Source organism: Protomyctophum bolini, assembly GCF_963924005.1.
Source record: "Protomyctophum bolini genome assembly, chromosome: 14".
NCBI classification, from domain to species: Eukaryota; Metazoa; Chordata; class Actinopteri; order Myctophiformes; family Myctophidae; genus Protomyctophum; species Protomyctophum bolini.
In genome coordinates this window covers 34,845,256-34,871,644 of record NC_137875.1, presented here as the reverse complement: position 1 = coordinate 34,871,644, position 26,389 = coordinate 34,845,256, and the positions used below count along the sequence as shown (strand labels likewise).

The 26,389-nt window shown below is 40.8% G+C and overlaps 1 protein-coding gene across 2 annotated transcripts; it reads right to left on the bottom strand.

The window, feature by feature from the left end:
- Nucleotides 1–6,909: 6,909 nt before the first annotated feature.
- LOC308328170 (zinc finger MYM-type protein 1-like) lies at nt 6,910–20,781 on the bottom strand. 2 transcript variants are annotated; one of them, XM_080781900.1, is made up of 5 exons: nt 20,300–20,781; nt 18,556–19,673; nt 17,816–17,906; nt 8,806–9,329; nt 6,910–7,294 (listed from the first exon to the last, which is right to left on the bottom strand). In XM_080781900.1, the coding sequence occupies exons 1-5, from the start codon at nt 20,720–20,722 to the stop codon at nt 7,237–7,239; spliced, it is 2,214 nt and encodes a 737-aa protein (XP_080638026.1). In that variant the 5' UTR covers nt 20,723–20,781; the 3' UTR covers nt 6,910–7,236. The 2 variants fall into 2 exon arrangements, with proteins under 2 accessions (XP_080638026.1, XP_080638027.1); XM_080781901.1 differs by lacking the exon at nt 6,910–7,294 and having other exon boundaries at nt 7,495–9,329.
- Nucleotides 20,782–26,389: the final 5,608 nt, after the last annotated feature.

The following is a 26,389-nucleotide window of genomic DNA, read 5'->3' as shown; positions in this document are numbered from 1 at the left end:
CTAACTGAGCTTGTAGATCTAATAGATATAAAAAATTGGGGAAAAACGTGGAATAATTGTGTAAATGTCAAGTCTGGGGGGTCACTGGGCCCACTGGGGGAGGTATTGATGGGTCATAGATTATATGTAAACAATGCTATTGTGATACCCCAGCCCAGCCCTGTAAAGGGCAAACAGTTGTAAAGTAGACCACATTACATAGTCAATCTTTTATTTCCATCTTCTTTGGAAATCTGGCTTTCAAAACTCAACTTGGCACATAGGTCCAGTATTAAGCCAAACTTCCTCAAGTGGCATTGTGGTATACTATTGGTGGCTACAACAATAATCTCTAAAGTTTAAAACTTTGAAAAGTCATAACAACTCATTTATACCTACGATGACTTTGGCATATTCACAAAAATGTAGGCCCAAGTGAGCAGAAATGTTAAGATGCTTTGCTTTGAGCTGGTAGGGATCAGATATCCTCCCACATTTTTTGCTCAATTGACACCAAACTCGCTACCTGGGCTCTTCTCTCTTTTTAATGATCAAAACTTGAGCCATCAAAATGTTTCACTACAAAACAGTATTAAACATCTTGCTAGGCTCCACTACCATACATTCATAATTGCATAATTCTCAGTGTGACCAAAATACTTTTATAGTAGCAGATTACACCCCCTCCTGGGGAAATTTAGACATGGCACAATTTTGTTTTCATAGCACAGTTAACTCACCTACAAAAGAGTGTGATTTTAACTTACATATTGCATTTCTTGACCTCTTGTCAGTTATGCTTCATTTACAGATTATCATCTCAGTATTGTACACTGACTGAACCACCAAATTCCTGTGTTGACCTATACTTTGACGGCTAAAGTGACCTGAGACCTAATCTCTCAGTCAAGACAGATTCAAGCGATTTTTGAGTAGTGCAACGACAAGGAACAGCTTTGTCCCTATGTCCCAACCTGTGTGACTGTGTCCCGATGTTTAGAGTACCAATAGGGGTGTGTTGCACCACTCGCTTCAGACTGGTCTGATTTTTTGGGGGGGTATAGGTTCCCAGATTGCCTGAGACCTGACCCACAAGTAATCTACCTCACATCCTCCACTCTCCATTTGACTGGGATCATGACCTAGACTAGAGCAGTGGTTCTCCAACTTTGTCATATACCGACAACTTTGAGAAAAACATGTCCTACACATAAAAAATGTATTCATACAAATTATACATCAATTTAATTTTTTTAATATGGCATCTGAATGTTTGTTTTGTTCGCATTTATATACCGGTACCTTTTTTATTTGTATTGTATCTGGAACATTTGCACTATATGTCACTATTACTTATACTTACTCATTTATCTGTCATGATATTTTGAAGTTATGTCAAATACAAATGCCTGATAAAAACAGTATTAAAAAAAAGAGCAACCAGTGGAAATGCCTCCTCGCTTGAGGAGTTAACCAATTTAAGGTGTCGTACATGACATGACACAGTGATGTGTTCGGTAAGGACACCTCAAAACAAATCTACAGATGCTATTGTACACAACATCCAATGAATGGAGGTGAGCCTCGGCAGTATTCAGATAAATTATACCACCATAGTCAATGACAGGAAATAAGAGTTGTTGGTCGAGAATGGCAATATGTTTGGGTGACCGAGTAAAGATATGATTTAACCCTTTACTTACCTCTTGGAACCCTACAGTGACATACTTACCTGAAGATACATGAAGATTTAAGTTGAATTAAAAACCTACCTGGAAATCCAGTGACGATCCTCAGCGATGACAGCGACCCCTACATGTGGAAAGAAAGAACCGTTTACGTTGAACCTGCAAGAGAAAAAAGAAAGAACAGTTGTAAATGTCAAATTCTGTGAATTAAACGCCACTTGTTTTGGCACACTTTGACACGTGACTCCTGAGTTTGGTGTACAGTCCTCACAGATGTCATCAATATGACAGCATTGAGAACAACAACTGAGATCCACAGGGAATCGACCCTGTCACAGATTCTGTATCTTAGTTGGCTGAGGTGTTGTTTTTTATGCTTTTTTTGGTCATGGCTGCCAGTTCCCACCTGATGTTGTGTGGGAGTCCAGACTGATCCAGACCGTACTGAATATATGCTAGCTTACATAATGTCTTGAGGCTAGGACTGAAGTCTAAGACATACAGGCCATCAGGGGTGTTGTCTCCTCCAAAGAGGATGATACGATCTCCCACCATGCAACAGCACATTATATATGATGGAGACGGTCTGTTACCCTTGGGCTCAACCTTCTTCCAGGAGTTGGTTTCTGGACTGAATTTCCACAGATCATTGTAGATCTTTTTAGCGCTAGTTTTACCACCATATATGTACAGCTCTCCATTGTAGGTGAAGTCTGAATGATTCCAGCGGCTGTGTAGAGGCTGTGTTGAAGGTGTGTTCATCCAGAAGTTTGTCTCTGTGTCAAACACTCTGATGCTGTTGCCGTGACATACTCCCCCAAATACAAACATCTTTGTCCCAATGATGGTGGCAGAGTGACATAATGTATTAGGTGGTGCAGTGCCTCTGGTGTTAATTAAAGTCCAGACCATGGTGCTGGTGTCCAACTTGTAGATGTCATTAGTCCGTCCAGTCAGATGGATGAATCCTCCATGAATAAACATGACCTTCCCCAACGCACAGGCTGAGTGGTTCCAAATCTCTGGACCAGACGCAAAAACCTTGGGTTTAAACCATATTTGGGCGTCGACATCAAATGCATAAAGCACATTGGAGTAAGGCAACCCTCCCCAGATGTAGACTGTATCTTCTATCGGCACAGCTGTGTGACAGCGCCTGAGTGGCGCCTCAAGGTGACCGTCTCCTCTTTCAGGTTCCACTGGAGGTAACTTCTTCCAGCATAAAGACTCTGTGCTGAAGACATGGACATCCATCCTCTGTTCCATGTTGTTGCAGATCCTTTCTTCTACATGGCGAAACAATGAATACATTTCCATCATCCGTTTCACGTCGCGGTGGGTCCATTTAGCACAGCGGCCTCCAAAGGAATACAGTTTGTTCCTCACTGCTACAGCAGCATGAAAGGCTCGCTTTGGTCCTCCTGCTTTGGCGACGGTCCAACACAACATCACTCTGTACGCGGGTCTGGTCTGTGTCTAAGTCTCTTTCTCGCTCTCCTCGTCTCTCTCTAGGTCTACAGTCCTTTTCAACACGGTGTATATCATCTTATATCTTCTGGTGTGAAATCACATGACGCAACACAACTGTTGCCATGCAGGCCTTAACGATGCCAATTTATGCAGCTGTTCTCATATCCCCACCCGTTGACTCTGGCTTACTTCAAATAGCTACCTTTCGGCAGAGCATCCGTCCAAATGAAATAATCTAAACAGACTAAATTGAATGCCTCAACTTGGGTGTGTTTATCCTCAAGTGTGTGTGTGTGTGTGTGTGTGTGTGTGTGTGTGTGTGTGTGTGTGTGTGTGTGTGTGTGTGTGTGTGTGTGTGTGTGTGTGTGTGGCAGGCAGGCAGACCACTGTAGTGCCTAACTGTTCCGTTGTTTGCCGGACATGGGAGGTGTTGCACTGTAGAGAGCTTCCTCTTCTTCACTGGGCAAGTCACAAGATTCCTCCACATCCGAATTTGACTGGGACTCATCTTCCAAAGGGTTGGCTTGCCTGGGAAGAACAGCTTAAATTACTTACGGGGCTCAACGGGACAGGTGGAAAAAATACTTATGTAAGGTAAATGGTAAATGGTGCATTTATATAGCGCCTTTATCCAAGGCGCTTTACATAGATTGTGCATTACATTCACCCATACACTGATGGCAGCGGAAACCATGCAGGGCGCCAACCAGCACTTCAGGAGTAATTAAGGGTTCAGTGTCTTGCTCAAGGACACTTCGACACTGACTGGGGGAGCCCGGGTTCGAACTGGCAACCTTGTGGTTACCATGGGGTCTCTAGGTAAACATGACGGCTCAAAGAGTTGTGGGAACTCTCTTTGAGGCGTATTCATACAACCTCTTTATGTCTTAGACATTGCCTAATTCAATTCAAAATAGTACATCGTTTGCATTTCTCGAGAGAAAAACTATCTAAAATTTATCCTGACATTGACTCTACTTGTATAAGATGTCATCTGGAGCCAGCCTCTGTTGGACATATGTTCTGGGGATGCACTTCCTTGAACCCATTTTGGAATAGTATTTTTGATGCTTTCTCAACCATCTGTCATATGCCAATTGCGCCCAACCCGATAACTGCTATATTTGGAGTTCCCAACGACGATGCACCAATTACTTCTTCCCAAGCCAATTTCATAGCTTTTGCTTCACTCATAGCGAGGAGACTTATTCTCCGCAATTGGAAATCTGATAAACCTCCAACATTTACAAGTTGGGTCAAGGATGTTCTATCCTTTATTCCATTGGAGAAGCTCAGATACAACAGGTTCAAATCTCGCCAGAAATTTGTAAAGGCTTGGTCCCCTTTCCTTGAATTCACCCTTTCACTGTCCTCCGACTCACTGTCCTTTGATGATGTGTCCTAAGTGTTTTTCCTACATGTAATTTGGTTCACTGTGTAGCCCCTTAATCTAGTAAAAGGCAAAAAAATTATTTTATTGTATTTACTTAATTTATTATTTATATCCTTTAATACCTGTTTATTTTATTATGATGTTTTTTTTTTGTTTTTTTTTTGTGTGTGTTGTTGTTGTCTTGCTTTGTGATGGAACTGGGGAGGGTGGGGTATATGTGGGGTTGTTTGTCTACAAAAATTGAAAATCTTATAAATAAAGTTATAAAAAAAAAAAAAACATGACGGCTCAGCTTGCACTAAAAGCCTGGTTTATACCGTGGTTGCACATCATGTCTCACACCAAAAATAGCTGCTAAAGAAAAATTGCCCCTTGGGGGCTCAGGTGACAGGTCTGCATCAGGATAGGAGCATTTAAAAAAAAGTCAAGTGGCATTTCTTCCTCAGCCTAGTGGGAATGTGCATGCACAGTGTCACCGCAAGTGTCGGACGCTGTGTTCATGTTTTGCAGCATTTTGTACAAAACGGGCCACTCCTGTAAACGTTAGAAGACTGCAATCAGGATGGAATATGGGAAATCAAACAGACCCGTCTTGATCACATATACTATAGAGATCATGTGTACAGATTAGCGTGAAATTTGGATGAAATCTGAAGGAGTAATATCAAAAAACGTGTTTTACATATGGCCTCCTGGTGGCGTTATAAAGAGCAGATTACAGGGTTACAATGGTTTTTCCTTGGCCTCTACTAGTGTACAATGTTTTAAACAGAGTAGTTATAGGTAAAATCACAAATAGGCCAGTTATAGCGCCACCATGAGGCTGATTTGAGAAGTTTCAAGTGGCATTTGTTCCTCAACCTATAGTGGGAATGTGCATGCACAATTTCACGGAAATCACACAATGTATTCATGATTTGTGGCATTTTGTTCAAAACTGAACACTCATGCGAACTTTGGAAGCCAATCTTAGCCGATCAGGAAGGAGTATGAAAAATCTGAAAGAGCAGGCATGTGATAAGATTTTGTTTGTATTTGTGCTGCCATGGGGATGTGGGGGCGGGGGGGGGGGGAAATATATGTCAATTGTTTTGAAAATACTTCTTTGTACTGTAAAGAAAATCAATAAACATATAATAACAAAAAAAGAAAGAGCAGGCAGTTTCGTTGAATGGCTATAGAGAGACGGTGTACCAATTTGCATGATGTTTGGACAAAATCTGTAGGTGTAATGTCAAAAAATGTATTTAGCAAATATCGGCCTCCTGGTGGCGCCCATGTAAAACAATTGGGGCAGAGGTTCAGCTCTGGCATCCAGGGACTGTGTGTGCAGAGTTTGGCTGCGATCAAGTCAACGGACGGAGTGCAAAACATACTCTCCCCATGCCTTCGGCTGGTGAAGACAACAAACTAAAACCTGACATTTTGTATACGTAGTTATAGCCTATATGTTGTAATGATAGTGTGTGGTTGTCACATCTGGCCTCAACAGTCACACCGTGTGAGAAGTACTTACTTTATTCTTGATAAGTTACCAGCCAGGCCATAAGAACCAGTATGGACACAGGGAGCAGCAAGGAAATACATCTTCATCTACAAACAGAATGAACGAAGAACATAGGATTTCATAACAATAATAATAAAAATAAATACATAATTAAGTTTCCCCTGTAAATATACTTTTCCTGCTCCTAGTATTGATGATCTTGTATATAGTATTGTATGTCTTTACTTTATATGTCTTGATGAATTAAATACACAGGACCACAATGGCTTTTTGAGTTATCCTTTTAACATTATTGCATAACTGTACACCTCTACCTTTTTCTTTTGCAAACAGTTTGTGGACTGTGATCGTATGTTTCTTTCATAAAGTATTAGCTCTAGCCTGCATTCTGCTTCACCATCAAATGGTACTAAACTAAAATTAAAGTTTGCTAAAGTGAACATTATATCAAATCATATTCAATTTAACATGAAAATGGACTCACCGTTCCAACTTGTGTTTGTCCTGTTGGCTTGTTGCTTCTGAGCTGAATGTTAATCAGAATGAGCTGGACTTATAAGCACTCGCCTAACTGTGACACCATACAGTATCAGGACACGGCATGCCCCAAGGATAACGGACAGTAGGAGAACTACTCCGATTTGTTACTTAAGTCGAAGTACCACAAACGTAGATCTGCTATTTTTTGGCTAATATTCCCCCCCAGAATATGGATGCTGGGGTTCAAGTGGTTCAGTATATTTTTTGCCTTTATTTGACAGATGATAGTAGGTAGACAGGAAACGGGAGAGAGATGGGGGAGGACACACACAGCATAGTTCGTCGGGATCAGGACTCGAACCTGCTGGCTTACCAGCCGCCACGGTGCCTGGATGACAGGCCAAACTAAAATATATATTATAAAGATAACAGCCAGGTAGGCTATATACAGTACATGCATAGTATAGTATATGTACGCACGGTATGTTTATGTATTCTTTATTTGATTGATGGAAGTTTAATATGCAGATATATGTCCCCATGTTTTTGTTACTTTTAGATTATTTTTCTTGAGCACAAAATGTTAAGATATTTTTTGTCATTTGGACAGATGCTTCATCATGCTTGGTTGGTTCATCGTTTACCTGGCATCTTTGAGGCACTACATTGTCCTCTCTGCAATCTAATAATATTTATGTATTTACCTTCTTGTTTGCGGACTATACTGCACACCCATACTTGGCATGCTTGTTCTGATCTCGCAGTATACTAAAAGTCCTGTATTCAAAAAGATTCCCAAGTAAAAGTTTAAAAGTACAGGTACTTAAACACTTAAATGTACCAAACGCAGAATCCCATTTGACATTTTCTCAGCAAAATACTAATATTTGTGAAATTCTATATGTACAAGCTCACAACGTGTGATCTACAAGCTCAGAGTTTGTAGGTCTGCTATTTTTGAAAAAAATGTGGCGCACATTTGGAATATATATTTTTTTCAGAGCGAACGTTTTTAACTCAAATCTTTGCTTCTTAGGGGTCCCTGGACCTACATATTTTCAGATGGGGGTCGGCGGCCAATTACATATATTCTTTGGGGTCCTTGATATGAAATATTTTCTTTTTGAAATTTCGATGTCAGGTCTAAATGGGTTAAGCACTATTTTATTTTGCGGCTATTCAAAAAGAATACACATGTATTAGATCCATTCCCTGGTGTCCCTGACAGTAAATCTTTTCAAATGGGGTCGACGGTCAAATGTAATTATATCAATTTGGGGGGAAATGTTTGAGAAGCACTGACATAGATGACATATGTCAGATGTCACATTATGTCACCATAAGATATGCGAGTCATAACAGAAAACCGAAGAGCAGGGAATGATACAGTATGAATAAGGTGCACAATAAAACATGATATTCTACACTGTAGATGAGATGTACTTGTAGCATGTAGTTTAATGCTGTGTGTCTCTGATGTCCTGACAAAACAGTGATCATGACTTTGTTATGTGTTACCGCAACTGTTACCGCTGTGACCCGATTCCAGATAAGCGGTTGAAGATGGACGGATCCTAAACCTAAACTTGATTTTGAACCACTAACCTAACAAACAACTAAATGTATTCTCTACTCTAATCTAATCTACCAAAACGTGACTTGTACAAAAACTGGCTTCTGTGACCCAGTGCTTTAAGCTAAGGCAGTGGTTCTCAAACTATTGAGGGTGCGAGTAGACCCCCCAAAATAATCATATTTGAACTGGGGACCCCCACCCTGACAAGCACTTGGAATTGTAGGAGTTCAGACATTACATTTTGTTTGACTCTGTTCCACAGTTCCAAATTGTGGAAAAAAGCAGATATACATGCTCACAATGTCTCACATTACTAGGCGTTACTTGTGAGCATGTAGATTTGCCATATTCACAATGCTTGCCTCTTTCTGAGGTAATACTTGACCAATGTTGGCCGATGGTGGCCGTTTCTTCGTCATTTGTCACAGTTTGAGAACCACTGCTCTGAAGGACTCAAAACGCACAAACGAATACAAAGCACAACAGAGTGCATGTGTTAATTTGTGTGTTAATTTCGTCAACTAAAACCATGACGAAAAATGTTCGTTGACTACCTTTTTCATCATAAAAACAAAATATAAACTACCGGTAAGCCATGATGTAAACTAAGACTAAGTATGCTGTCAATTTCGTCAACAAATAAGAGTTTTGGCGCCGCTCCATAACAATGACTGTTAGCGCCAGCACTCCACCTCCAATTTACATGTCTCACCTATACTGGAATTTTGCTTGTCTGTCCTTCAAAGCAGCAAACTTATCAATGACACTTTCATTGAAATCCGGAATGTTCTGAATGAGTTCCCTCTCCATGGAGAGCATGGCCAGTGCATTCAAACGTTCCTGTCCCATTGTGTTTCTCAGGAATGCCTTGATTCTCTTTAAGGTGGGGAAACGTCTCTCGGCTTCGGCCGTTGTCATGGGAGTGGCTATGAGGATGTTCAACAGAGCCACGGTCTCAGAAAAGGTCTCCTGGAGGTCATACACCAGGAGAAGCTGATAGAGGGCCATTGCGCCACAGCAGCCTTTGAACTCGGGACTGTCGTATATCAGGGACAGTTCGGTCTTGAGTTGGGCCGTGTTCAGCATGGGGTATGCTCTCGCAGCGACGTTCAGAGCCTCGACAGGGAATCTACGGCGGTGGTCTTTAAACATGTGTCCTTGGAGCAGTGTGGCACATACAAGGTGGTCAGTGAAGGAGAACCTTTGTGTGGCGTGGGTCAGGATAGTGTCGCAGACCTGTCAAAAATTTAATAAAAAATCTATTAATTAAAATCATATACGTTTTATATGTATAACTATATATATATACTGTATTGCCGATGGGTTCTCAGATTGACTACCATGTAACTCTGAAATCTGACTGGCCAGCGAGCATGGGTTTCTATTCCGCTTTGAGTAAATGACGCCCCTTCATGCGTAGCCACACAGGAAGACAGGACACGGTAGCACGCGGTGTCACTCATGAGAAATTAAAATACAAAAGTAGTGTTTCATTTTGAAACACTTCTTTGGTATTTTAATTCCTTTACACCAAAAAGAAACACTACCTTTGTATTTTAATTTTGCTACACTTAAATAACACTGTACTAAAGTACAAAATGGTGGCCGTTTATTATGAACAGGCTACACTTAAACTTGGACCTAAATACAAATATCGGACATCATAATAAATGTAACATTTCTACAATAACTTGGTATTTTAATTTTGCTACACACTGTACAAATTACAAAGTACAAATGTCGGCCAATTGTCCATAGCTTCCCAGGCTGCTGGGGCTTCACCAATCGACAAGGGTCCTGAGGTCGACTGACCAGTGACCAGTCACTTCTTAAGATCCCTAAAAATCAAAGCTGAAATCTGGGAGGATAGATCATTTTACGTTGTAGCACCACCCACACTGGAATGAACTTCCACCTCATGCTAGAGCTTCTCAGACCTTGCCTGTGTTTAATAAATCACGTCTGAAAGCTCACTTGTTGGCAGTTGCTGATTAAAAGTTGCTGCTTTATGTTGCCCTGTTTTTGTATTGTTGTTTTCGCCCTTGGTATTTGTATTTATTACACTTTGTTTCAACTCTGTTGTGTTAAATGTGCTTCATAAACAAAGTGGATTGGATTGACTCAATCCAGAAAAGAATGCTCGCGAGAAGCGACTGGCCATTGTATGGTGTTGCCGTGTAGCCTACTGGGCACACCAACGTGGTCTCATTGACTTCAATGTTAAAGCTACACTATGTAACTTTCATCTTCTACCCTGGATTTGAACCCGATATCCTGTGCAAGTGCTGACATTTTTACCATTGACCTAATAGAGCTTGCTCGGGGGATAAATTGATTGATTCAAAATTAATGTCTAGGTGTGACATCACCTTTGACATGATCTAAATGTCTCAATAGAAGAGCTGGGAGACAAAATACAACCACCCCAATTGTATACCGGTAAGTCATATTGTATTAACATACACTACCATACATCTTATTCATTAAAAGGTTATATAGTGAGGCTTTAATGTCATTTCAATGCATTCTCAATGTGCATCTCAATTCTCATGTGCTAGCCCACAGCTTGATCAACCTTTTTTATGACTGGTTCTCACTGTTAACTGACCCCACTCTGGAGCTCTACTTTGATAGTTATCATAGTATAAAGTGTTTGTTCAGCAACAGGGGTCTCTCTCTCCATTAAATAGCCACATTTTCGGGTTGGGATATCAATTTTATCCATTCAGAGATTAAACACATTATTTGAAGTCTAATGTAAACTAGAAAGGCAGTTCCTGTAGAAACTGCGTGGGCTCGCATAAATTGCAATGTATAAAGTTTTTGCCGTGTCAAGTTTGAAACTCGGGGACCGGAGTAATAGTGTTCCCATTGGTGGTCTAAATCCATAATCAATATTTCGGGACTGTAGCATATTGTAAACAAAAGTAGAAAATGTATTAAAGCTGAAGTAAAAGTTAAAAAAAAGTATGAACATTTGGAAAAACTATAGTTTAAGCATAAATAACTGCATAAAGCGGAATAAAGTATGTGGAAGCTGTAGAAGTGTTTTTAAAAGTTTTTCTTTAAATGAAAAAAAAAAAATCTTTATTAAAAAAATTCAAGTTTTTTCTTTTAAGTAAAAAAAAAAAAGAGGTTAAAGTTTTTTTTTTTTTAAGTTTTCATTTTTTTCAAAAAATTACTTTTTTTTCAAAAAATTACTTTTTTTCAAAATAATACTTTTTTTTCAAAATAATACTTTTTTTTCAAAATAATACTTTTTTTGGAAAAAATACTTTTTTTTGGAAAAAATACTTTTTTTTGGAAAAAATACTTTTTTTGGAAAAAATACTTTTTTTGGAAAAAATACTTTTTTTGGAAAAAATACTTTTTTTTGGAAAAAATACTTTTTTTTGGAAAAAATACTTTTTTTCATTTTTTTGCGTGCGTGCGTGCGTGCGTGCACTTGCGAGAGCTGTGTAAAGGCCAGCCAATAGGAAGACAGGGTGTGTGTGTGCGTGTGTGCGTGCGTGCTCTTGCGAGAGCTGTGTAAAGGCCAGCCAATTGCACAAATAGCAGACCTACAAGCTCACAAGGTATCGCAGAGCAACTCATTGAGATCTTGTAACTTTAATGTCAGCCCTGTAATTAAGCCCTTATATGTCTCAGCTGTGGAAGTAAAAGACTTCCAAGTTCTATGCCAGTACTATGACTGGGAGATTACAATGGTTCTGAAGGGGGGAAAACTATGCCCCGAACAAATTGCTCTATCGCAAAAAGTAAAAGTCGAATGCAAATATTTTTTTCGCTGTGAGTGGCCTGAGATATTGAGGTACACCATGTGCGATTGTGGTGTTGGTACGATTGAAAATGTGGTTATAAGAGCGAGTTAAGAATTGTCAGCGCGATAATTTCCTCGTAAGAATTATACAATGGAGGTCAATGAGCAGATTGACTGTTTTTGTGTCACTTAAAAGGCCGTAGTTCACATTCTGTATGTCTCTGTGCTTTGGTGGTCACATTGTGTGAAAGAGGACATGTGTGGCTACAAAATGACAAAAGAACATGCGTGTAAAATGAATACTTTGGCCGGGACGACAATTTGTTTGGTAAATTTTCAAGGAAAGAATTTCAGTCTCCACACTCTAGTCAAAGAAGGCCCGCACTCTAAAATGGCACTAATTACACGAAACGGCCTGCGATTGAACTGCGATTTCGGAAAAACCGTTTAACGTATTCGAATATGGTTTGAACCACGAAAAAGTCCAGAGTCGTGTGAGCGTTCTAAAGTTTAAATCACGTTTCTACGACAAAGTATGCCAGAGTAATGAGGCTGCAAAAGTGAGGTTGATTTAGAGATAAATCCCATTCATTGTCTATGGGAGGCAAAAACTATAAATAAAGTTAAATATTTTAAAAAGTATAAACTTTTTCAAAACAACTTTTTCACCAATGAAAGTTCAAAGATAGATGAACATTATAAAGTTTGAATGAAGTTTCAAAGTGAAAGTATGACGGAGTAATAAGAGCTCAAAAAAGTTAACTGTGAAAAATGGGACCTTTCTTCCATCGACTCTCATTATAAAGGATGTAAAAAAAAGTTTAAAAGTTAAAAAGTATAAAAAGTATAAAACTTTGTAAAAATAAAAATACAAGCACTCATCACTTCAAAGAGCTGAACAGTTTGAAGTTTGAACTAAATTTCTAGCATAAAGTATGTGGAAGTAGTAGGGTGTCAAAAAAACGGCGGAATAAAGAATAAGAACTAGAAAGGCAGTTCCTGTAGAAACTGCGTGGGCTCGCATAAATTGCAATGTATAAAGTTTTTGCCGTGTCAAGTTTGAAACTCGGGGACCGGAGTAATAGTGTTCCCATTGGTGGTCTAAATCCATAATCAAAATTTCGGGACTGTAGCATATTGTAAACAAAAGTAGAAAATGTATTAAAGCTGAAGTAAAAGTTTAAAAAAGTATGAACATTTGGAAAAACTATAGTTTAAGCATAAATAACTGCATAAAGCGGAATAAAGTATGTGGAAGTTGTAGAAGTGTTTTTAAAAGTTTTTCTTTAAAGGTAAAAAAAAAAAAAAACTTTATTAAAAAAAATTCAAGTTTATTCTTTTTAAGTAAAAAAAAAAAAAAGTTTAAGTTTTTTCTTAATAAGTAAAAAAAAAAAAAGTTGAAGTATTTTCTTAATAAGTATTTTCTTAATAAGTATTTTTTTTTTTAAGTTTTCAATTGTTTTCAATTTTTTTCAATTTTTTTCAATTTTTTCATTTTTTTCATTTTTTTCATTTTTTCAATTTTTTCAATTTTTTTCAATTTTTTAATTTTTTAATTTTTTTTCAATTTTTTTCAATTAAAAAAAAAAAAAAAAAAAGGTTTTATTTTTTTTTGCGTGCGTGCGTGCGTGCGTGCGTGCGCTTGCGAGAGCTGTGTAAAGGCCAGCCAATAGGAAGACAGGGTGTGTGTGTGCGAGCGTGCGAGCGAAGACAGGGTGTGTGTGTGTGTGCGTGCGTGCGTGCGTGCGTGCGTGCGTGCGTGCGCAGTGTTGGGGAAGTTACTTTGAAAGCGTAGCTTGTAAAGCTACAAGTAGCTCACCATGGCAGTAGCTTGATCAAGCTACATAGCTACCCCTGGAGAAATGTAGCTTGTAAAGCTACAGCTACATAGGAAAAGTAGCTCAGCTACTTTTTATTTTTCTTTAAATTGAGAATGTACATGCGGGAGACCCCTCCTCCCCTCTGGGAGACCCCTGCTCCCCTCTGGGAGACCCCTCCTCCCCCTGCTCCCCTCTGGGAGACCCCTCCTCCCCTCTGGGAGACCCCTGCTCCCCTCTGGGAGACCCCTCCTCCCACCCTGCTCCCCTCTGGGAGACCCCTCCTCACCCTGCTCCCCTCTGGGAGACCCCTCCTCCCCTCTGGGAGACCCAAAATTGTAGCTTGTAACTTGAGTAGCTAAGCTACAAAAAATGACCCAAAAAGTAGCTGAGCTACTTGACGAGGTACACAAATATGAATGTAGCTAAAATACCACAAGCTACAGCAAAATGTAGCTAAGCTACGTAGCTCAGCTACATGTAGCTTAATACTCCCCAACACTGCGTGCGTGCGCTTGCGAGAGCTGTGTAAAGGCCAGCCAATAGGAAGACAGGGTGTGTGTGTGCGTGCGTGCGAAGACAGGGTGTGTGTGTGCGTGCGTGCGTGCGTGCGTGCACTTGCATGTGTCTAGCCTAATTGCACAAATAGCAGACCTACAAGCTCACAAGGTATCGCAGAGCAACTCATTGAGATCTTGTAACTTTAATGTCAGCCCTGCAATTAAGCCCTTATATGTCTCAGCTGTGGAAGTAAAAAGAGTTCTACTACTTGCCAGCACTATGACTGGGAGATTTCAATGGTCCTGGATGGGGGAAAACTATGTCCGAACAAATTGCTCTATCGCAAAAAGTAAAAGTCGAATGCAAATATTTCTTTCGCTGTGAGTGGCCTGAGATATCGAGGTACACCATGTGCGATTGTGGTGTTGGTACGATTGAAAATGTGGTTATAAGAGCGAGTTAAGAATTGTCAGCGCGATAATTTCCTCGTAAGAATTATACAATGGAGGTCAATGAGCAGATTGACTGTTTTTGTGTCACTTAAAAGGCCGTAGTTCACATTCTGTATGTCTCTGTGCTTTGGTGGTCACATTGTGTGAAAGAGGACATGTGTGGCTACAAAATGACAAAAGAACATGCGTGTAAAATGAATACTTTGGCCGGGACGACAATTAGTTTGGTAAATTTTCAAGGAAAGAATTTCAGTCTCCACACTCTAGTCAAAGAAGGCCCGCACTCTAAAATGGCACTAATTACGCGAAACGGCCTGCGATTGAACTGCGATTTCGGAAAAACCGTTTAACGTATTCGAATACGGTTTGAACCACGAAAAAGTCCAGAGTCGTGTGAGCGTTCTAAAGTTTAAATCACGTTTCTACGACAAAGTATGCCAGAGTAATGAGGCTGCAAAAGTGAGCTTGATTTAGAGATAAATCCCATACATTGTCAATGGGAGGGAAAAACTATGAATAAAGTTAAATATTTTAAAAAGTATAAACTTTTTCAAAACAACTTTTTCACCAATGAAAGTTCAAAGATAGATGAACATTATAAAGTTTGAATGAAGTTTCAAAGTGAAAGTATGACGGAGTAATAAGAGCTCAAAAAAGTTAACTGTGAAAAATGGGACCTTTCTTCCATCGACTCTCATTATAAAGATTGTTAAAAAAAGTTAAAAAGTTAAAAAGTATAAAAAGTATAAAACTTTGTAAAAATAAAAATACAAGCACCCATCACTTCAAAGAGCTGAACAGTTTGAAGTTTGAACTAAATTTCTAGCATAAAGTATGTGGAAGTAGTAGCGTGTCAAAAAAACGGCGGAATAAAGAATAAATAAATAAACATAGGCTGGCAATAACTAGTGTGTGCTCGCTGTAGCGAGCCCACAACTAGAAAGGCAGTTCCTGTAGAAACTGCGTGGGCTCGCATAAATTGCAATGTATAAAGTTTTTGCCGTGTCAAGTTTGAAACTCGGGGACCGGAGTAATAGTGTTCCCATTGGTGGTCTAAATCCATAATCAAAATTTCGGGACTGTAGCATATTGTAAACAAAAGTAGAAAATGTATTAAAGCTGAAGTAAAAGTTTAAAAAAGTATGAACATTTGGAAAAACTATAGTTTAAGCATAAATAACTGCATAAAGCGGAATAAAGTATGTGGAAGTTGTAGAAGTGTTTTTAAAAGGTAAAAAAGGTAAAAAAAAAAAAACTATTAAAAAAAATTCAAGTGTATTCTTTTTAAGTAAAAAAAAAAAAAAGTTTAAGTTTTTTCTTAAGTAAAAAAAAAACAAAAGTTGAAGTATTTTCTTAATAAGTAATTTTTTTTAAGTTTTCAATTTTTTTCAATTTTTTTCAATTTTTTTCAATTTTTTTCAATTTTTTTCAATTTTTTTCAATTTTTTTCAATTTTTATTAAAAAAAAAAAAAAAAAAAAAAAAAGTTTTCATTTTTTTTGCGTGCGTGCGTGCGTGCGTGCGTACGTACGTGCGTGCGTGCGCTTGCGAGAGCTGTGTAAAGGCCAGCCAATAGGAAGACAGGGTGTGTGTGTGCGTGTGTGCGTGCGTGCTCTTGCGAGAGCTGTGTAAAGGCCAGCCAATAGGAAGACAGGGTGTGTGTGTGCGTGCGTGCGAAGACAGGGTGTGTGTGTGTGTGTGTGTGCGTGTGCGTGTGTGCGCGCTTGCGAGAGCTGTGTAAAGGCCAGCCAATAGGAAGACAGGGTGTGTGTGTGCGTGCGTGCGTGCGAAGACAGGGTGTGTGTGTGCGTGCGTGCGTGCACTTGCATGTGTCTAGCCTAATTGCACAAATAGCAGACCTACAAGCTCACAAGGTATCGCAGAGCAACTCATTGAGATCTTGTAACTTTAATGTCAAGCCCTGTAATTAAGCCCTTATATGTCTCAGCTGTGGAAGTAAAAAGAGTTCTACTACTTGCCAGCACTATGACTGGGAGATTTCAATGGTCCTGGATGGAGGAAACTATGCCCCGAACAAATTGCTCTATCGCAAAAAGTAAAAGTCGAATGCAAATATTTTTTTCGCTGTGAGTGGCCTGAGATATTGAGGTACACCATGTGCGATTGTGGTGTTGGTACGATTGAAAATGTGGTTATAAGAGCGAGTTAAGAATTGTCAGCGCGATAATTTCCTCGTAAGAATTATACAATGGAGGTCAATGAGCAGATTGACTGTTTTTGTGTCACTTAAAAGGCCGTAGTTCACATTCTGTATGTCTCTGTGCTTTGGTGGTCACATTGTGTGAAAGAGGACATGTGTGGCTACAAAATGACAAAAGAACATGCGTGTAAAATGAATACTTTGGCCGGGACGACAATTTGTTTGGTAAATTTTCAAGGAAAGAATTTCAGTCTCCACACTCTAGTCAAAGAAGGCCCGCACTCTAAAATGGCACTAATTACGCGAAACGGCCTGCGATTGAACTGCGATTTCGGAAAAACCGTTCAACGTATTCGAATACGGTTTGAACCGTCCAGAGTCCAGAGTCGTGTGAGCGTTCTAAAGTTTAAATCACGTTTCTACGACAAAGTATGCCAGAGTAATGAGGCTGCAAAAGTGAGCTTGATTTAGAGATAAATCCCATACATTGTCAATGGGAGGGAAAAACTATGAATAAAGTTAAATATTTTAAAAAGTATAAACTTTTTCAAAACAACTTTTTCACCAATGAAAGTTCAAAGATAGATGAACATTATAAAGTTTGAATGAAGTTTCAAAGTGAAAGTATGACGGAGTAATAAGAGCTCAAAAAAGTTAACTGTGAAAAATGGGACCTTTCTTCCATCGACTCTCATTATAAAGGATGTTAAAAAAAGTTAAAAAGTTAAAAAGTATAAAAAGTATAAAACTTTGTAAAAATAAAAATACAAGCCACAATCACTTCAAAGAGCTGAACAGTTTGAAGTTTGAACAAAATTTCTAGCATAAAGTATGTGGAAGTAGTAGGGTGTCAAAAAAACGGCGGAATAAAGAAACATAAGAAGTATAAATATAGGCTGGCAATAACTAGTGTGTGCTCGCTGTAGCGAGCCCACAATAAACATAGGTTGGCAATAACTAGTGTGTGCTCGCTGTAGCGAGCCCACAATGACATTAAAAAATGCAATAGGACAAGTTAACTGAAAGCTGTACCGCTTTACACAGCATCTGCTTCTCTTGTTCTCCGAAGACCCTCCGTGATTGTACGTCTTCAGTTTTTGGTACTTGCTGCTGTGCTTGGTCCCTGAAGGTAGACAGAACAACAGTGTTTGTTAGTATATGAACAAGACAGTATACAGCATGTCATTGCCATGCCAATACCTACAATTCCTGTCTTTAATGCAAACTGTCTATTTTAATGGGAATGATAATCAGTTAGTCAGAGTCAATGAGAGTATGGGAATGGCTGGGAAAATATAAAAACTGTTGCGTGAGTTTAACTGTTATTATAAGCCTATATCACAGTTGCACACATTTGGTTCTGACCGTTCTAATATTGACTCAGTATGAACAATACTAGCCGCAAGCAACTCATAGATGCTATTTTTAATATCTGGCATCTAGAATTGCAATCCCAACCTTTGATAGCCCATTCATCCAAACAGAAAAGATAGATCTGAAAGTAGCTCATAACATTACTATGGTGGATTTCTATTAAACAATAACTTGGCAGATACAAAGAGGATAATCCAACTTATCCACGCTTTCTGTACAGCTGCAATGTTAGATGTTGGTGAGTTTAACATTGTTTAATACAATCATTTCAGACTTTTCTGTTTGGATGTATGGGCTGTCACGGTTTGGTATTGCAACTCTACTCTAGATGCCAGATATTAAAAATAGCATCTAAGAGTTGCTTGCAGCTGGAACAGTACTACAGTAGGTGATCTGACCTTATGGCCTGTACATTGCTTGTGAATGTATGGAGGGCCTGTTGGATGACGACTGCGTTAATGGCCTTGCTCTGCAGCAGCTGGTACAACATGTTAACGTGGGGCATGATTTGATGAAAGAGCTGCAGGAAAAAGTGGAACTCCTCATCCTGCAGCATCCGGGTGAATCCAGACGCCTCCCTCACCGAGGTGCCATCGAATACGCTGGCTGACCTGATGACTTCAAAGCACTCCATGAGGACTTCTTGGTTCAGATAGACGGTGCTGACGATTTCGCTGTTGAAGTTCCATCTCGTGCGCGGCGACACTGTGGGCAGCCTCTGTGCAACGACCTGGTCGAGAATGGCAATGTGTTTGGGCGACCGCGTAAAGAAACTGGCGATGCCACCCAGTTCAGAGAAGAAAACTCTCACCGCCGCGATATTTGAGGTGGCTTGCTGCATCACCAGATTCAGCTCGTGTGCATAGCTGTGCACATAGTGTGCATTCTCGTAATGTTCCCGCACCTTCTGCTGCACACCACAAACCATCTCTTGCTGCCTCACACTGGCCCCGTCATATGCCTGGGCGATGAGCTTACCTCTGTCATCGTTGGTGAAAAGAGTTTTCAGTCTCTCCAAAATTGCACTGGAAACGGACCCAGAGACGGGGATGAACTCAAAGAAACGCTCTTGCACGGAATGGTTCCCGTCTATGTATCTCAGCACGAGGGCCAGCTGAGACTGTGCGGAAATGTCCTGGGTCTCGTCGACTTGAATCGCCACAAATCTAGCCGATTTCACCTCCTCCACGATGCGCTCCCTGGTGACCGCCAGCATACAGTCCAGTAGATCATTCTGCACGGGCTTTGACGATGTGCCTTTGAACACCGTGGCGGTTTTGACGTGCTCCTCGAACACCTCGTCTAGCGATGCCAAGTCGACCAGTCCGCGAAAAACACCAGGGCCTACAGAGGAGGAGCGCGTCTCGTTGTCATCGCGTAGGGCCAGCTCGAACACGCCACTAAACTTCACACAGTCCAAGAGACGGGCCACGACGTGTCGGTTCCTGCTCACCTCATAGTTGTGCCGACACACGGTCACCCTGTAGGTCTCGTCCAGCTGTGTGATGATGTTGACCTGTTGGGGAAATTAAATATTTCCTCTGTGAGAGAATGAAGAATTGCAACTAAATGTCTTTAGTAGGTTTAATTTGATACGACAATAATATAATGAAAAGAGAGTAATGGATTGAAATGAGAACAGACATTTCAAACGGACAGTGTCCAGTTGCCTCGGAAGGCAACAGGAGACTGACGCCGAACATAGTGTTGGTAAAACCGGCATATAGATATTAGTTCCAGGACGATGAAAGGCATAACCCCAAGGATTTAATTAATCAAGCAACACTGACGCTGCAGTATTTGGCTAAGCAGTTCTCCTTTCCCACTGAACACTAATGCAGATGGCTCCTTATCTTCCTTGTTGTTTACGTTCTCTGCTAGGGCACCCTGTAATCGTATAGGGCATATCAGTGGTGGCCATTCTGTGGTTCCACTTGAATAAAGCCAATGCATTTTCCCCAGACATATAATCCTAACAATGTGCAGTTATAAATTGCAATGGTTCAGATTCAGAATACAGTCATAAGGTATCAAAGTAATACTCAAAATAAGATGAACAATGAATATAATAAATCAATAATCGTACTAGTAGTAGTCTTACTCGTACTGGTAGGAATATAAATGTAAATGTCCATTACAGACCCGTCCGAAACACGCCAGCTTGAGACAGCTGTCCATGTGCATCTTTGACATCTCGTGTTTCTTCAGCATCGTCGACAGGTGGCGCATGTCGGTGAAGCCCGCGGAGGTCCACGCGTGGTCCTCTCCGGGGCGGATCAGGAGGCACGGGAAGCAGAACAGAGCGTTGGCGACGTCGCATCCCGCCAGCCACTTTTTCTTCTCGTACCAGCTTGTGTTAAATGTACGTATATATGTACGCCGAGCCCCGTCCCCATCTAGTCTCGAGCGGTCTCTCTTTTCAGAGACCTTTTGCTGTATGAATACCTTCGGTGTGGGTCTTCCTAGTTTTTTAAGAGCTGATTTACCCTCAAGACTGCGTTGACTGAACGGCATTTCTCTCAATGAGACGATCGAGTTGTTGTGAATTAAAATAGTATTCGCCATTGTTGAAGCAAAGTCCAAAGTGAAAAGAAATCAGCTTTAAACAGATCACTATCTACTTTTCTTGCCCAGTCCCCACCATGTTTGTTTTGTTTTTTTGGGGGGGCTACTGCACGTTACGTATGACGGTATCACGTTATGGGCGGGCCTCAGCCCCAGTCAGCCCACCCACCCGCCCCGGATTGATTGATTTAAATATTTATTAAGTTTGCAGAATTACACTACATTTCAAGCACAACTACACCGGCACACGAGAGAATGAGGCCCTCATACACTTAGTCAATGATCAATATTTGTTTGTTGTTGATTACATACTTAGAGTATTAATAACTTTTTTTGAACATCGATTCAGTCACCACCTAAGGCAAGCTACCACCTTCTGCCGTACTGCGCTACATCCATTTCGCCACAAGATGGCAATCACGTCGCATGTACGGGTAGAGCATCCAGCAGTAGTGAAGTGAACCCATTTCCAGAGCCATAGAAAGCCTTGCCATCCACTGTTATATTTGCATAATTATGTGTTAAGAAATAGAAAACTTTTACATTGACTGTGCAGTTCAGCTGCTTTGAATGACACCCCTACTTTAATGTTGCAGGCAAGAACAGTACTGACTGACTACTAGTTTATAGAGACTAGAGCTGGGCATACGTTGGCCTATTACTGAATCAATTACATCACTAGTTCACTACATATCAATTTAACTACCATTTAAAATGTCATTGCTGATCACAACTTAACTGATCCAGTGCAGACTTGTTGAAGTACCGGTAGTCAAAAACTACTAAGGTGTAATATCAAGAAGAGCCAAGCACCAAATGGCAGGGTGTTATATTAGTGATGTTATACTAAGTACTTGGTAAACTGAAATGCCCCATTGTGGCTAGTATCCAAATAATGTACTTGATCGATCATGTCATATTAACTGGAAAAGTGTAGTAGACTTGAGGTTTCTGTATGCTATTTGTATAGAATGGTTATGGTTATGGTGACCTCACATGTCCCCTTATAGGCTATATTAGTTAGGCCTATATGACAGTTAAAGTTGGCCTGCCAGGGTTTATGCATAATGCAATATTTAACATAATGTTGAAAGTTCGGCTTTTGACATTTGTTGCATTTGTTATGTCATCTCTCTAACAGCAGTTTTAATTGTGGTGATAAAAGAAAGTTAAATATTATATTCCTTAATCATTACTATTGACATACCAGGAGTTTCCTCTCCAGTTATATGTTAAAAGTAAATAAAATAAATGTTTAGGTCAGAATACCAATTCTATCCAATGAGGAGAGAGATCTCAGCAGGATACACAATAGTGATACAGTCAAGCATGATGAAACAAAATCAAAACTGTAACACTATCAAATTGAAGCTGATAAATCACCTGGGGCTGTATTTTGTGTGTCTTAAGTACCAGGTCTTATTACTTAACTTAAGACCTGGAGGCGTGATCAATGCTCTTTGGCCACTCAGAATAGCCGCATTGATCACGCCTCCAGGTCTTAAGTTAAGTAATAAGACCTGGTACTTAAGACACGCAAAACCTAACCATAACCGCAAGCACGGGAGGCCGGGAGCACACGCTAGTCCGACATGTGGATGAATGTCGGACTAATGCCCTGTCTGAAAAGCGTCCACCTGAAAAGCGTTTTTTTAGGTTCACTGAGCAGGATATTGTAGCATTTCTCTGAATATTGTATGACCCGCTTTAATTTAAATGTTGTGTAATGTATGATACATTTATATATTGTTAGTAAAAACAACAGTTTTTTTGGTCAAAGGTTGTCTGCTTATTAAAGAACTCTTTAATAAGCAGATCAGGATGGGAACAGATTAATTATTTGACTTGAAGGAAGGTTGGCCATCTGAAAGTATTATCTATTTTGAAAATCACTTACTACTCACGCTACTGTGGATGAAGGATGAATTTGGAAGTTGGACTTGGACTTGAATGATTTATTCAACACAATTAATTTGCTTGAAAAGGAGGAGGGTTAAGATGGTTAAGATTGTGCCAAGTTGGTACAACAAGCCCAAATCAACAACCCACAGTCATGAAAGAATGAAAGAACTGAACTCTTGGCTCAGCAACACAGAGTTGATTTGGATCAGGGTACAGTTTAAAGAATGCATTGATGATAAAGTGGAGTTGGTACATATAAGTGTGATTTATGAACCATTCCGCATCAACAGACAGCATCTGGATTCCCTCCTTTTACCCCAAACAAATGATCAGTTATTCATCTGGTATGTGTGCTTACTGCTTAGAGAATATAATTTGGGTTATCTGACATTTCAGGGATCAAGGAATTGTTTCCCTATAATTTTTATCCCACGATTTTGTAACCCATTTCTCACCCCTGGATGGATTATCTAATGTGATTCTGGGCTCTACACACCCTCCGCCAACTTGGCGGAGGGCAACTTGCACGAGTGTCCAAGTTGCTCCTTTACACCTGACAGGGGGGAGTTTAGACCAAACAATTTGTTTAATTTGATGTAATAATTCCAAGGTTGTTCACTGGAAGTTATGTTCTTCCTGCTTCACCTGAGGCCTCCACCCACATGTTGCAGAAGCTGTGGCCATACCTCAGTGTAACAGGCTGATTAAAGATGCCTTGGCCAGCGGTGTAGTGGAGATGTGGTGTGACCCCACACACTGCAACTAAAGGACAGGAGTCACAGGACTGACAGAAAATCTGTCAAACTAATTCTTCACGTCTTCACTGCTGCACGTACACAAACAAACCACACTCTATACTGCCACAATAGCTAACATGTTAAATGTAGTAAAAACACAAGCCTAAATCTAAGTATGTTAACAAGTTATGAAAGAATCATTTAGTACAGATAAGAGAATTTGACAGTGGCATGCAGTAAGCTACTAATGAGAACCTGATGCATGGTGTCTCTTGTTCTCCTGGGCACGGCACTGACCTGATGCATGGTGTCTCTTGTTCTCCTGGGCACGGCACTGACCTGATGCATGGTGTCTCTTGTTCTCCTGGGCACGGCACTGACCTGATGCATGGTGTCTCTTGTTCTCCTGGGCACGGCACTGACCTGATGCATGGTGTCTCTTGTTCTCCTGGGCACGGCACTGACCTGATGCATGGTGTCTCTGGTTCTCCTGGGCACGGCACTGACCTGATGCATGGTGTCTCTTGTTCTCCTGGGCACGGCACTGACCTGATGCATGGTGTCTCTTGTTCTCCTGGGCACGGCACTGACCTGATGCATGGTGTCTCTTGTTCTCCTGGGCACGGCACTGACCTGATGCATGGTGTCTCTTGTTCTCCTGGGCACGGCACTGACCTGATGCATGGTGTCTCTGGTTCTCCTGGGCACGGCACTGACCTGATGCATGGTGTCTCTGGTTCTCCTGGGCACGGCACTGACCTGATGCATGGTGTCTCTTGTTCTCCTGGGCACGGCACTGACCTGATGCATGGTGTCTCTTGTTCTCCTGGGCACGGCACTGACCTGATGCATGGTGTCTCTTGTTCTCCTGGGCACGGCACTGACCTGATGCATGGTGTCTCTTGTTCTCCTGGGCACGGCACTGACCTGATGCATGGTGTCTCTTGTTCTCCTGGGCACGGCACTGCAACCTTGTCCATCAGATCATGTAAACATGGGCCCTCTTGTTCTCCTGGGCACGGCACTGCAACCTTGTCCATCAGATCATGTAAACATGGGCCCCTTTGACATAGCCAACCTTCAACTGTAATACAACCCAGGACACACCTGCTTTGCTCTTCTCCGAGGCTCAAGCATGAGGCCTGATTTGAGTGTCAAAACTCACTGAGATGGGTTGCTTGATGCAATGCCATTCCCAAGGGCAAGAAGATGCAAGCACAATATAGATACTGTATGTAGAAATTGCAGCACTCACATGGAAGACCAGTATACCTTTGTGGCAATTCTGTGGCGATGGTATACAGTGGTCAACACATGGGCAATCAAAGTTTTATACACTCTCATACATGCAATTATGTGTTCATACAGAATAATTAGACTCCAGGTATTGCAAGACAGTTTAAATGGCTGGATGCAAAATGATAATTTCTCAGATCCTGACAAAATCACGATTAACCCCCATATGCACAATAATGTTTATTTTTCAATTTGCATCACTTGAAACACTTTTCCCAAAAGAAATGCAAAAATGATTTGGCATTGGTAGTGGAAAACCGGCCAACAAAAAAAAAGAAAAACAAAAAGAAAGGAGAGAATAGCTGCACGAGCACTGTCTTTAAATAGCCTGCCATGTGTATCTTTATATGCGTAGATGTTCCATTACAGCAGAGAGTGCAACATGGCTGAAAAATCCATCAGAGAATGTAAAATGATATGGAGTGATCAGTTGTTTCCACTGCCATAGTAGGGAGGGGAGCGTGTAGTATTGTAGTCCCACTCGTAAAAATGCAGACGCTGCGTTGCCTTAATGTATAGGCTACAACTCCATCATACCACTGTCAAAATAGCAGCTACGAGCTCACAACGTGTTTGCGATGCATTGTAGATCAGCCATTGTCGGCATGTGACATATGTGTCCACACTAGTTTCTCAACGGGGGCATAGAGAAGTTTCAGCGCAGCTGAAAGCAATATACTGACCATAATACTGACATACTGGCCCTAATACTGACCATGATACTGACATAGTATAGGATTGGGTTCCCTTATCAACACAACACTGCTTTGAAACTAGATTAATCTAGGCCTAGATATGCAGAGTAGACTGCAAATGGAAAACCTCCATTATCCAAAACAAAATATAAAATCTAAATGGTGATGGATTATGTCTGCTCTGTGGATTACCACACTGCCAGTGTTTGCTCAATGATGTTATAGGCAGCATGGCACGCTGCATGGTGACTTGGTGAATTTGTCACTAGCAGCCACATTCAACGTGTCTGTTGTTTCAGGTGCAGGCTGCGTGTAATGTGATGTCTGGACTGTGTAAATGCCTTGAAGTGCCAAAAGGCCCTGACACTTCTCTCCACGTGCCTCTGTTGGACAGGCCAATGAAGTACGGCATACTATAGCGCGCCGTTTTTCATCATTTTTGAGGATTTGAAAAAAAATGACGAAATGACAAAAACGATGGGTTATAGCCCATGTTTTTTTTAATTTTGGAAATTGCGGAAATTGGAAATTGCTGAAATTGGAAATTGCGGAAAGCGGAAATTGTGGAAATTGCGGAAATTACAACACATTTAGCAGGGCACTGCAGGGAGTTAAAGACCTAAAGACCTGGAGGCGTGGTCAATGCTCTTTGGCCACTCAGAATAGCCAAATGGCATTGACCACGCCTCCAGGTCTTTAGTTTACTCAAGTTAGGGAATAAGACCTGGTACTTAAGACACGCAAAATACAGCCCGAAGTGTGTATTATTTTTCCATCCACCTATATTTCCTCAGCCTCTCAAGGGGTTCAGATTGAGAGCTTTACGTCCAGCACAAAGACTGCTTGCTAATCGCCCAGCTATCTCTCTAAGTCTAACCACTGCATGCTAGTTCTATTGATGGGTGTTAGCCTCCCCAAGTCTGGCTTTCAGACATGACGTCATGTGACAGTCAAGTCTATGGACTTTTAATGTTTGTCTTATTCATACCCCCCCAAAATAAGCATGCCCCCCAAAAAACTCAGCATGCCCCCCCAAC

Coding starts and splice junctions, on each gene's coding strand:
- LOC308328170 (XM_080781900.1), bottom strand. CDS start 20,722: ATGGCGAATACTATTTTAATTCACAACAACTCGATCGTCTCATTGAGA. Junction 19,674..20,299: donor AGCTGGCGTGTTTCGGACGG/GTCTGTAATGGA, acceptor TTTCCCCAACAG/GTCAACATCATCACACAGCT. Junction 9,330..17,815: donor AGCAGATGCTGTGTAAAGCG/GTACAGCTTTCA, acceptor AATTTTTGACAG/GTCTGCGACACTATCCTGAC.